This window comes from Parus major, chromosome 2 (genome assembly GCF_001522545.3).
Source record: "Parus major isolate Abel chromosome 2, Parus_major1.1, whole genome shotgun sequence".
Lineage (NCBI taxonomy): Eukaryota > Metazoa > Chordata > Aves > Passeriformes > Paridae > Parus > Parus major.
The window spans coordinates 147,267,439-147,279,717 of record NC_031769.1 but is presented as its reverse complement, the minus strand read 5'-3'; the positions used below and the strand labels follow the sequence as shown (position 1 = coordinate 147,279,717).

The 12,279-nt window shown below is 50.9% G+C and overlaps 1 protein-coding gene across 1 annotated transcript in view; it reads left to right on the top strand.

The window, feature by feature from the left end:
- Positions 1 to 8,991, top strand: part of PTP4A3 (protein tyrosine phosphatase 4A3) — a 42,331-nt gene extending 33,340 nt beyond the window's left edge. The window contains exons 3-6 of the mRNA XM_015618691.1: positions 34 to 126; positions 3,320 to 3,450; positions 3,779 to 3,853; positions 4,316 to 8,991. Coding sequence (XP_015474177.1) covers positions 34 to 126; positions 3,320 to 3,450; positions 3,779 to 3,853; positions 4,316 to 4,433 — 417 coding nt within the window. The 3' untranslated portion in view covers positions 4,434 to 8,991. The remainder of the gene's footprint in view (positions 1 to 33; positions 127 to 3,319; positions 3,451 to 3,778; positions 3,854 to 4,315) is intronic.
- The last annotated feature ends 3,288 nt before the right edge of the window (positions 8,992 to 12,279 follow it).

Below are 12,279 nucleotides of genomic sequence, written 5' to 3'. Positions count from 1 at the left end.
TGTTCAGACCCCTCCTTCTCCTTCCCTCCCCAGGACCTGAAGAAATACGGTGCCACCACGGTCGTGCGAGTGTGTGAAGTGACCTATGACAAGACCCCCCTGGAGAAAGACGGCATCACTGTCATGGTAGGTGGGCAGCAGGATGGGGACTGGGGGGGCTGCCCCAACACCACCCTTAAATATCTCATCCCTTGGGGCTGTTCAACACCCCAGTAGCCCAATACAGCGTCACACTGAGGCAGCAGCAGAGTTGGAAGCCCAGCTGAGCTGAGCTGAGGCTGGTGCTTTAAAAAGAGAAGTGCTGCCCACGCAGCCGAAACTGTGACTCACCCGGCTGAGTCGGCAGCTGCCTTCCCTGCCTGTTGCTCAGGCTCTGAAACGTCCAGGGATGAGAGCGCCTGATCCCACGTGGAAGATGCGCGTGGTTCTCATTACCCGCGGCGTTATCTTATCCTGGGGGGTGCTGTGAGGGTTTTTTGCTCTTCCAGCAGCCGGCTGGTGCAGCTGGGAGGGATGAAAGGGAGCAGGCAGCAAGCTGGGAAAGGCAGAGCAGGCAGCTGCCTGGGCTGTATCTTGGCTGATAAGTAATTGGAGATGATGTCAGGCATGATAGCCCTGCCAGGGAGTTCAGCTCCAGCTGGGAAGTGAGGCTCTGCTCATTATTTAGGGAAGGGTTTGGAAGTGCCTGGTGTCTCCTGGGGTGGTCTCTGTGTGTAGGACCTCTTCATATAGCTCTGTCTGTACAACGTGTATCCTAGAGAGAGAGGAGGCTCTATCTTAGATCCTCAGGGATATAGGTGGATAATCCCATGGCTCTCTAGATACAGATCCTCCAGATGCAGATGTCTCTAGATATAGATGCAATCTGTGTCTCTACAGGATATATCTTGGAAAGATTGCTGTATCCTACATATATAGAATCCATATGTTGGAGATCATATCTGCTCACTTAGACACCAAAGTCTGCATTTTACCCCATTTCTAACTGGAGCCTCCAGTCTGGGTTTCTATATCTAGGATATATGTACCTCTTTACATCTCTTATATCTCTCTTATGTGGAGAGATACATATCTAGGATATGTTTTATATGGAGAGTTAGAGAAACTATACAAGACACTGAATAGAAATTAAATAGCTTCTATATCAAAGTTTCTATAACCACATAGAAAATATATAAAGTAAATCAAGAGATATCTATAACCCGGTTTTCTATAGATGTATCTCTGCAGATACAGAAATATCTCTATAATTATATAAAATCTCTGTATATTTTATATATATATATATATATCTCATGGTATATATTTTTATTTGGTATACACAGTTTGGTATTTTTTTTATCTGTATCCTGATATATATATATTTGACATATAAACATATATTGGTGCACAAGTCTGATGAGGAGCAGCTGAGGGTGTTTAGCTTGGAGAAAAGGAGGCTTGGGGAAGATGTTATCCTCTCTACAACTCCCTGAAAGGAGGTTATAGCCAGGTGGGGGTTGGTCACTTCTCACAGGTTACAAGCAACAGGACAGGAGGGAATGACCTCCAGTTGCTCCAGGGGAGGTTTAGATTGGTTATTAGGAAAAACTTCTTCACTGAAAGGGTTGTCAAGCATTGAAACAGCCTTCTCAGAGAAGTGGTGGAGCCACCATCCTTGGAGGGGTTTAAAAGACCTGTAGATGTGGCACTTGGAGACCACATCTACATGGTTTACTGGTGGCCTGGGCAGTGCAGGGTTAACAGTAGGATTTGATGATTTTAGAGGGCTTTTCCAACCTAAACAATTCTATGCTTCTATATATAGGTCTCTATATGGAGAAGAGAAGGTTCTGGGGGGACCTTAAAGCCTCTAAAGGGGCTGCAGGAGAGCTGGACTATTTACACAGGCATGTAGTGATAGAACAAGGGGGAATGTCTTTAAACTGACAGAGGGCAGATTTAGATAAGACATAAGGAAGAAGGTTTTTATCGTGAGAGGGGTGAGGCACAGGTTGCCCAGAGAAGCTGTTGGCTGCCCCATCTCTGGAAGGGTTCATTGCCAGGTTGCAAAAACCTGGGACAGTGGAAGGTGACCCTGCCATGGCATGGGGCTGGGTTAGATGATATTTGAAGGTGCCTTCCATCTCAGCCATTCCATCACAAGATGATGCTGTGGTGTGCTGTATCATCCCTGGTGTGAGCCCCTGACCTGCACTCATGGTTGCAGGGAGGCCATGGCCTTGCAGGAGGAGATGGCCTTGCAGGACAGGCACAGGCCAGGCAGGTGGCTGGCTCAAGCACTACAAAGATCCTGAAGCCCAGTATGCTCCTTTACTATCAAATCCCAGCAGAAGTCACACCACCTGTCCAAACGCTGCAGTGAAGCAGCTTATTTTGCCATCTCACACCAAGGATGACTCCAGCACAGCAGCTTAATGACTCACACCTCAAAATCTAGGATTAGGGCCTGCTACCCCCCACCCTTTGGGGCTCACCAAGCCACATCCTCTCCAAGTGATGCTGCCCTTCCTGACTCTCTCTTCCACTGCTGCATAGCCAGTGGCCAGGCTCCTCCTGACAAATCTGTTTTGGGAAAGAAATTACCATTTTACAACACCCCTCATAACTGAGCCCATGGCTGAGAGGTATCAAATGCAGAACCCATTTGACCAGCTTCCTCATCATGTTCCAATTTTGAAGCCCTGCAACTTGAAAATAAAGCTCAGAAAATGGTAATTTTTTTTTCTTTGTCCTTTCCTGAAGGATGGTATTTAAATGGCCCCATTTGGAGTGATCTCCCTCCCTTTGACTCTCTCTAGGGCTGTGCTAGTAGGTTGCAGGAAGCTGAATTTCAGCACTGCATCAAGCAAGCTCTGAGATTTCAACCATCCTCAAGCCACCTTCGTTCAAATCCCCCACAATGTGCTATGAAGTGCTGGAATTAGGAGCTGTCAGGGGGGGAGGATGGGAACTGCCTCACCCCAAAGCTCAGTGAGGTCATCTGGATGGGGAATGGAGCATGGGGTGGCCATCCTGGTCTGCAGAGGCAGGAGGTCATGGGGACCATGTTGCAGATCCTACAAGTGCTCCTAAAGGCTGAACCTGCCATAGAAGGTGGAAAGACTCCAGACCTGGATTTGTGTGGCTTCAAACCATGAGCCAAAGCAGTCAGGTCCAGATGATGCCACAAAACAGCCTACACAGAGCTATGCCAGTTCTGGCACTCTTCTTCCTCCCTGCAGCTGAGACCCCAAACACCATCACCCTGAGTGAAAAACAAGCCCTTAAAGGTTTCCCCCAAAGACTTGACAGAGTTTCTCTCTTCCCTACCTTGCAGGATTGGCCATTTGATGATGGAGCGCCTCCTCCCAGCAAGATTGTGGAAGATTGGCTCAACTTGTTGAAGACCAAGTTCTGCGAGGACCCTGGTTGCTGCGTGGCCGTGCACTGCGTGGCTGGCCTGGGGCGGTGAGTCTGAGCCCAGCACCCCAGCTGCCACCCCTCATGAATGCAGGAGAGGGAAAACCATGCCAGCTCTCCTCCTTCCCTTCCCCATTCCCCCTTTGAGCAGGTTTTTATCCCAACCTCTTCACAAGGACAGGAGAGGGACAACCATGGCAGTGCTCCTCCTTCCTTTTCCCAGTCCCTCTTTGAGCAGGGTTTTGTGAAACCCTAGTGAGAATAAGTGTTCATGGGGGGGATCTGCTGCCTGGCCTTCTGCTTGACCTTTAAATGATGGATATCAGCCTCTGGGCTGTGTGACTGGGGAGTGACAGCCACTGCTTTTGCCTTTCAGCGCTCCTGTCCTTGTTGCACTGGCGTTGATCGAGAGTGGGATGAAGTATGAAGATGCCATCCAGTTCATCCGACAGTAAGTGAAGCAGTGTTGTGATGTTAGGGCAGAAAGTCCATCTCTGAGGGAATGGAGAGATCTGGCATGTCCTCCCAGGGTTTAGTTTTTTTGGTGACACCTGGGTTGCTTTTCTTTTATTTGGGGACGGGTGAACAAGATGTTGGCATGGAGTATCCTGTGCCTTTGCAGGAGGCTGGGGCAGCTGCTGGCAGCATCCCTGAGGGACTTTAAGCAGTCACCTCAGCTCTGTCCCACGTTTCCTCTCCAGCTCTCCTTGTCCTGGGACTTGCTCCTGGGTGAGTGAGGAATGCTGCTGGGGTCAGTGCCTGTCTCCGTCCTTGGAGGGTGCACCTGGCTTCAGCCTCCAAAATCCCCTCCTGCTTCAGGCAGGGGAGCTCAGCATCCTAACAGGGGTGGTTTGGGGTTGGGGGGATCTTGTGCCACACCTCTGACTCTTCTGGCATTTCTCTGTCCCTACAGGAAGCGCAGAGGAGCCATCAACAGCAAGCAGCTGACGTACTTGGAAAAATACCGACCAAAGCAGAGACTCCGATTTAAGGACCCTCATAACCACAAGAACAAATGCTGCATCATGTAACCTCAATGACCTCTTGCCAAAATCCGTGCACAGACCCCCAGGCACTCGCACACATCCCACCCCCTCACCTCTTCACCCAGCCCTGCGCTCCCCACGCGCCGCCCCTCTGCCAGGGCTGGGCTGGGGACATGGAACATCTCCATTGTGTTCCAGCACTCACAGCACACTCGTCTTGCTGGATCCCCAAAAAAGGCTGCTGTCTCCAGCTGCAGCCCTGAGGAGGGAAGGCAGCACTGCCCTTTGACTCTCGGTGTTAGCAGGCAATGAGCTCATGTGACGGTTCTTCATCACCATCCTCCTCCCTCCTTTCCCCTCCCGTTGCACTGAGAGGGGTGGACAAAGGGTGCTTGGTTTGGGGTGATGCAGGCAGGGCTGCGCCAGCTGAGAAGGGATGGGGTGCATAAGGGCCAGAGCACCCCCAGAAAAACTTTTCCCCACCTCTTCCCCATAAATAAGGGCTGCAGCAGCAGGGATGGAGGTGGGGATGGCACAGTGGCCTCGGGGGGGAAAGTGATGATAGCAGGGAGAGGTGATGGGCTCTTAGCTCAGTGACCCTTGTGACCCAGGGGAAGGGCTGAGCTAAGACCTCCAGCACCATTCCCTTTCTCCTGGCCCCTCTGTCACCTCACCACCTCCCTGTTGCCTCAATGCCAGCCAGGATGCTGCAGATGGGGCTCGCTAGGAACTTGCTCCAGTGAAGGCAGAACTGCTGGGAACCTCGGGGATGCCAGCAGGGCTTTGAGGCACTCAGCTCTGCTGGGATGCTGGATCAGTACTGAGTCCCCCAAAGTGTGGGGTACTCTTATTTATAGCTTCCAAATTCAGTGCCCAGGGTGGTGGGTTCTCTGCTGTCGTGTCCCCATCCCTGAGCTGTGGCACAAATCCCAATTCTGGCTGCAGTGCCCTGGGGACACAGTGTGCCTTTCATGGCACATCCATGTCCACCATCACCACTGCATTTGCTGGCAGAGGGGCTCGGCTGCAGCTTTCCTAGGGGATTTTGGGTGTTCCTGGCAAGAGCACATCACCTAATTTTGCACCTGCCTTTTCCATATCTGTACCAAGGCACCTGGCACCCCTGGCACACACCCAGGTGGGGTGGGCTCAGAGCTGCCCCTGAGCTGGGACATTAAACATCTCTCAACTTTCTGCCTTTGAATGCTTGCAGCAGTTGGAGCAGTGGGCACATAGGGGGTGTGGGGATGTTTTTTTTCTTTTAATGAGGATAAAAAGAAATTTGCTAATTAAAGGAAAAAAAAAAAAACAACTTTAAAAATACCCTGTTTGTCTTCTGCACATCCTCTGGCATTTCTTTCTCCAATCACTGCCCAGTAGAGCCCAAGAGGTGACCCATGGTCCCCCAGACTTGATCCCCAGCACCGTCACAGCTGGCTGCCATCCACTATCACCAGGACATACATGTGGCCCAGGGCATGCTCCAGGTGGCCTTTGGGCTCGCTGCTGCTCACCCCTCAGCTGCAGAGCATCACAGTTGTTGGGACAAGGAGGGCTGGTCGTCCACCTCGTTGGGTTTTAGGCTGACCTGCTTGAGATGCCCTCAGTGCCCTGTGTTGGATCTCTCCAAAAGGTTTGTGTGCCTTCCAGAATGTAGATATCCAGAGACATTTGCTTCAGGGTGTTCATCCTTTGGGACAGGTGGTGAGGAAGGCTGGTTAGACACCTTCAGTACCTGCAGAGGCTGGAGACTGCTTTGTACCACCACATGGGTGGGCAGCAGAGGTGTTTGGAGCTGTTTCCAGCACCACTTCACCTGTTCTGATGGGGCCAGCCCCACTGCAATGCAGGGAAGGCCATCCTTTGGGATAAGCTGTGGTGCTGAGTGAGGGGGACCTTCTGCACATGGCCCTGGAGTTGTCAAACCACACACCTTGGACCTGTCCAACACTGTGGGACAGCTCTCAGTCCCTTAAAGTCCCTTGGAGTCCCCTGCTCTATCCCAGGCTGTTGGTCCCCATGGCTCATGGAGAAGGCAGCAATGGCCAAAGGGTCTGGGTTGATTTGGAATAGTGAATTGGGCTGATAAAAAGGCCTTACCCTCTATTACAGCACCCTGCTGGGTGGGTCACCATCCCCTTCCTGCTTGGGTCTGTCCTCCTGCTGCTAAAATAGGTGCTGCTTCTTCCCCAGGGACATAGGAGGTGGTTTGGCGTTGTGGTGGTGACAGCCCCAATCTCTGCTAGCCAGGAATCCTCCTGATCCCATGCCCTTCCTTGTGGGACCTGTTGATTTATGGGCTTGGAGATGTTTCTCTCCTGGCAAGATGAGTTTTCCTCACCTGTGCTCGTGGCAGCATCACCTGGAACATGGACCAGGGCAAGAGGTCCTGGGATTCAGCCACGATGCCTTTGAGTTGGAGTCAGGCTGGGGACAGAGGGATTTGAATTCAGCCTCTTTTGGCCACTCTTGAGTGAAACTTCACTCAGGCCTCAACTTGGGCTGGCTTGGAGGGAACATGAGGGGGACAGGCTTTGCTTTATGTAGCATCAACCCAATCACCTTAAAATGAGGGAGCTTCTGGTATAAAAGCAGTCCTTGACCTGGCCGTGTGGCCAAATCCTGAGGGTATCTGGCTAGCAGAGTGGCATCCTGATCCTCCTCAGTTTATGAGTCACTGCAAAAAATATCAAAAACAACCACCAAACCAAATCATGCTGATTTAATTGTACTAGGTATTTTTTTCCTTTTCTCATGGATATCTCCCCTTTAACCCTAAAATGTGCTGCTTCCGTGGAAAGGACACCTTGGCAGCCCAGGAGCTGCTGTTTTGCATGGAGGGCTGAATTCAAAAGTTTCTCTGGGTTGGACGGGCAAATATTTGGGTTTTTTTTATATGGACTTGGACTCCTTCCTCTGAAATACCAGCTCCTCAATGTTTCAGCCTAGAGAGGGTTACAGAAGCAACAGGTTGGGGAAATTGAGAGGACATCCAAGGGGAACTTGGGTTAGAAAACTCAAGAGCTCAAAAGTCTTGAGACAGTTAAGCAGGAGGGATGGTTGAAGCTCAGTAGACAACACCACAGCAAGGCTTAAGCAGCCAAGGACTCATGGTTTGGGCTGGTCTTGGGTTCTCTCCTTGTACACTAATCCTCATTTCACCTCAAATGCCAAGATGCTGAAAGGAGAGCCTTAAAAATCTGATGTATTGGCCAATGCTGTCACTGCTCTGATGGTTTCCATTGAGTCTTGGCAGATATCAGGGAACAGACACCCCCATGGCTTTGACTACAAACCAGTCACCTCATCCTGCCCTTTTCACCAGAAGAAAAGGCTCAAACTGACTTTTAAAATTTCTCACCCCTATCCACCTGCTCACCCTCCATGGAAAGCCACCACAATTTGCAGGGACAAGGGTCCAAACTGGTGTAAGAACTTTGGAGACCCAAGGGATGGCAAAGCAGAAATGCCGTCAAACCAAGAGCCTGTAGCCTTTACCCAGGAGTCAGTCATGGGTGAGCCTCATGTGAGGGAATAAATCTGAGCAAGAACTTGTAGCTGTGTCCTCCCACCACTGGCACACAGCACACATATGCCCTCAAATATCCCTTCTGTTGTTTGTTTTCCAGTCAGATGCAGCACGTGGAGGGGGTGGGATGGTGGGAAGGCAGGAAATGTGGCTATCACAAATGTCCAGCTCTTCATTTCAGAAATTTCTGGTGACACACATTTAAAGACTTTGCATTTGTAAACTCATGAGTCTTGCAGTAAGGCTGACACTGGTGCTTGGACTGGGAGCTTCAGAGGTTTATGAGGAACAGATTTCCCGAGAAAGCAGAGTCTGGCTCTACCCACAATAGAACGAGTCGTTTCCTTTTTTATTTTTTTCATTGGGTTTGTTTGGTTTTTATTAGTCCCAGTGGGAAAGCACACAGGGAGATTCGTGACTTCCATGCAGTTTCCAAGGTCTTGTGTCTTATTTGCTGCCAGCACGCTGGGTAGGTGCAGCTTGGCGGGTGGGTTTGGATGGGATTCTGTCTGGTGGGAGACAAATGTGGCTGGTTTCTTGGCACAGAGGGGGGGTCCTGGGCCAGGCTCTTGCAGACATTCCCGGGGAGGGGGCGTTCCACCGCTTCCCTTCAGACGATGATCTCCCAATGAACTCTCCACTTCCCTGCTGTTCCTTTCTGTGCAACAAAGAACTGCATATTTTCCTTTTTAACCCCCTGGGCGACCATAGTAGTGTGTAGATTAAGCCCAGATGACTTTTTTTTTGTTTTGTTGGGTTTTTTTGGTTTTGGTTTTTTGTTTTGTTTTGGTTGGTTGGTTTTTTTTTTGGTCTGAGCCATAGCTAAATTATTGTACCCAAATGCTTTTTGTATCAGATGGCATCACTTTGAATATGCAGATGAGGTATAGGATCTTGACACTTTATAACCTTTTTAAAAAGAAACTTGTCTGTTTACTTAAAGTCTTGTGTAAAAAGGAAAAAAAAAAAATGTATGCCTTCGGTAATCACTTTTTTTTTGTTGTTTTTTTGAGTTTTATGAAATTACAGTGGTTACACTCCAGCAGCGAAATAAAAAGCATTCACTGTTTTGTACATCCCTGTGTGCCTGCTAATGGGAATTATCAGGATGTGGGAGGCAAAGGCAGAGCTGAACTCTGGCCAAGGGGGGAAGTGTATGGGGGAGTTTGTTCCGGCTGGAGAAAAGAGAGCTTCAGGAAGACCTTAGAGCACCTTCCAGTGCTACAAGAGAACTGGAGAGAGAATCTGCAAGGGCTTGGAGTGACAGGAAAACAGGGAATGGCTTCAAACTGGCAGAGGGGAGCTTTAGATTAGGTACAAAGAAGAAATTCTTGCCTGTGAGAGTGGTGAGGTCCTGGCACAGAGAAGCTGTGGCTGCCACATCCCTGGAAGTGTTTAAGGCCAGGTTGGATGGGGCTTGGAACAACAGCCTGATCTAGGAGAAGGTTTCCCTGGCCATGGTGGGGCACTTGGAACTCTGTGATCTTGAAGGCCCCTTCCAACCCAAACCATTCTGTGATTTTATATCCAGTACAGTATGGCCTAACCTTGATTGGACACCCTGGAATACACCCAGAGGAGACACTACACACACTCCCCCTGATCTTCTCATGAAATCAGTTGTGTTTTAAACTTTGCTCCCATAACCAAGGAAGGCAAAGACCAGAGTCTGCATGGAGGCTGAGGAGTTGGATCTTGCATAAACAGGCTGGTAAGCAAGGAAAGCTGACACAAAATTTGCGAGCTCACAAGTAATTACATGGGGTTGCATGGAAGAGTGGGGAGGAAACTCCCCTTGTGCTGCTCTAGGCTCAGGAAGGCTTTTAAGCCAGGTGCCAGGTGGGAAGAAGATAGAGGTGAAGCAGTGTGGCGTGGCCAGAGCTGTCCTTGGATTCCCCCAGCACTTCCCAAATGCTTGGCACAGCAGATCCTTATCTCCTGCAGGCTTTGAACCACAGCTGCAAGGGGCACTGCCTCCTCCTTGTGCAAGAAGCAACTGGGCCTTCAATCAGCCTAATTGCTGCCTCTCCTCTCAAGCAGGAGGGCCAGGGGGACTGCTGAACACGGCTTGTGTGCTGGAGAAACACCCACCCACACTCCTGCCTGTACATGCTGTCTCCTACCTGCTGCATTCCTCCTTGCTCTCCGTCACCCAAAAACGTGCACCCCTTTGCAGGCCAGATCCCAACTCTCCATGCTAGGCTGCTGCCACTCCATGCACAAATCCCTGCCTTCCCTAAGAGGAGTACTATGAAAGTTCATTAAATAGGGGGGTTCTGGAAAAAGCAAAGCTGGCCACTTGCAGGGATCAGCCCAGAAAAGCTGTGGATGCCCCATCCCTGGAAGTGTTCAAGGCCAGGTTGGATGGGGTTTGGAGCAACCTGGTCTGGTGGAAGATGTCCCTGCCCATGGTGGAGGCAGGGGTAGAACTGGATGATCTGTAAGTTCCTTTCCAACTCAAACCATTCTATGCTTCTATTCTATGATTCTCTGATCTCTTCCAATGGGTGCCATGGTCTACAGTGCCTTAAATTGTTCTCAGCAGAGGATGTTGGTACCTGCAAGGCCCATCACAGCCCCCCTGCAGTGTGTTCAGTACTGCCAACAACAAAATCAATGAGATCTGCCCCCACCTCAAGGCAGACATCCACAGTTTGGGTTATCCCTGACCCCCTTTCCAGTCATCAGATCAAGGGACACCACAGATTCAGGAGGGACTGATCTCAGATGGTTATGGATACTCCTTTCAGAGCTCCACCACCACAGAGGAACCCCCAGAATTCTCAGCTCACGCAGATACATCCATACTGGAGACCTCAAAGCCTTAGGAGATGACCCATGGTTCACAGCTTTCCCTGTCCATGCTCCTAACCCACCTCAGCAAGCCAGGACTCCACAGAGCAAGGAGACAAAGACTGCAGGATCTCCAGTAAAGTCTAAACCAGCCACAGTCCAGCCTCTTAAGACTGGATTAAAAAATGTTTTCCAAGGGGTGCCTTGGTACATTCTGAACCATGATGAAACCTTCCTTTGATTATTTTGGACTGCTGCTGGCTGCCATGGCAAACACTGGCTCTTCCTGGGGACAGCACAGCTCTCATCACTGATCCCACCTACCTGCTGGGGATCAGCCCTTTTGCAACACCTCCACCTGAGGACATCCTGCTGCCTGAAAGGGTCTCCCCACTTCCCCCTGTGCCCAGGGAGTCTTGAACCATCAGCTGTGCAGGGCAAAGGTCTCACCTTCCCCCAGGACCTGGCAGACCCACTGGCTCTGGGCACATGGTGCTGGAAGGTGGGAAGCACTGCCCTGCTTGTGCTGCAGTACCTGGAAACTCCCATGCTCATAGAGATGAAAATGTAGGGCAGCTCTTGGGTTGGAAAGAAAATTAAAATGTTTGCAACAAATATAGCTGAAAAGTCAAGTGGGGAATTAGGCACTGCTTGGCAAAGGTACAGGAATGCAGATCACCAGGGGTGGGTTTTGCCCTGGGAGCTTTCCCTGGGAAACAGAACAAGGAGGGGAAGGAGAAACTCTTTGCCCAGGCTCACACAACAACCCCCACGGTTCAGAAAGGGAATCCTGCAAATCCCTGCTCCATGCCATGACCACAGCAAGGAGCCGTGCTGCCCTGTCTGAGCCGCTCGCTGGACAGAACCTCGAGGCAGAATTTGTTTTAACCATCGGAGAGAAGGAACATTTGAGTGGCAGGAGGAGAAGAGGCTTGCAGGGAGCTTGGAAAGGGCTGAGTCACTCGCTGTCGGCGTCAGCAACCGAGAAAAGCGTGACTGCCAAGCAGCCACCTGGAGCTTTGTCAGCTCATCGTTACAAAAAAAAAAAAAAAAAAACAAAAACTCAACTGATAGCCTCTCCCGCATCCCACCGGAGAGCTGAATGTGCCGCACGCAGCCGGGGAGCTCCGTGCAGAAGCAGTGGCTGTGAAAAATGCCCTTCCCTGGCTGCAGGTGCTGGTTGCTGTTGCAACATCTCCCTTGGGGCTCGCAGAGCAGAGGCAGCGCTGCTCTCCCACAGCAGCCGGGCAGCCTCCAGGGACGTGCCACGGCCAAGCCGGGCTCGGTCCAAGGACCGGGGGCGGAGGTGATTAGAGAGACCTGGCGGGTCGGCGCTGGCAGAAGGACGCAAGAGCTGCCTCCGCCTCGCAGAGATAACTGCGGCTGACTTCAGCCAGGGGCTGACTCACCTAAGCCAGGGCATCTTGTCTGGATATCAGGTGGAGACAGGGAGAAGCAATGCATTTAAATGAGCTTTGATCTCTAAAACAAACAACGCCGCCTTGTTTTGCAGCGCTCAGGCAGCCGTGGGTGACAGGCAAGGACGGCCAGGCTGGTTTTGGGGGGCCC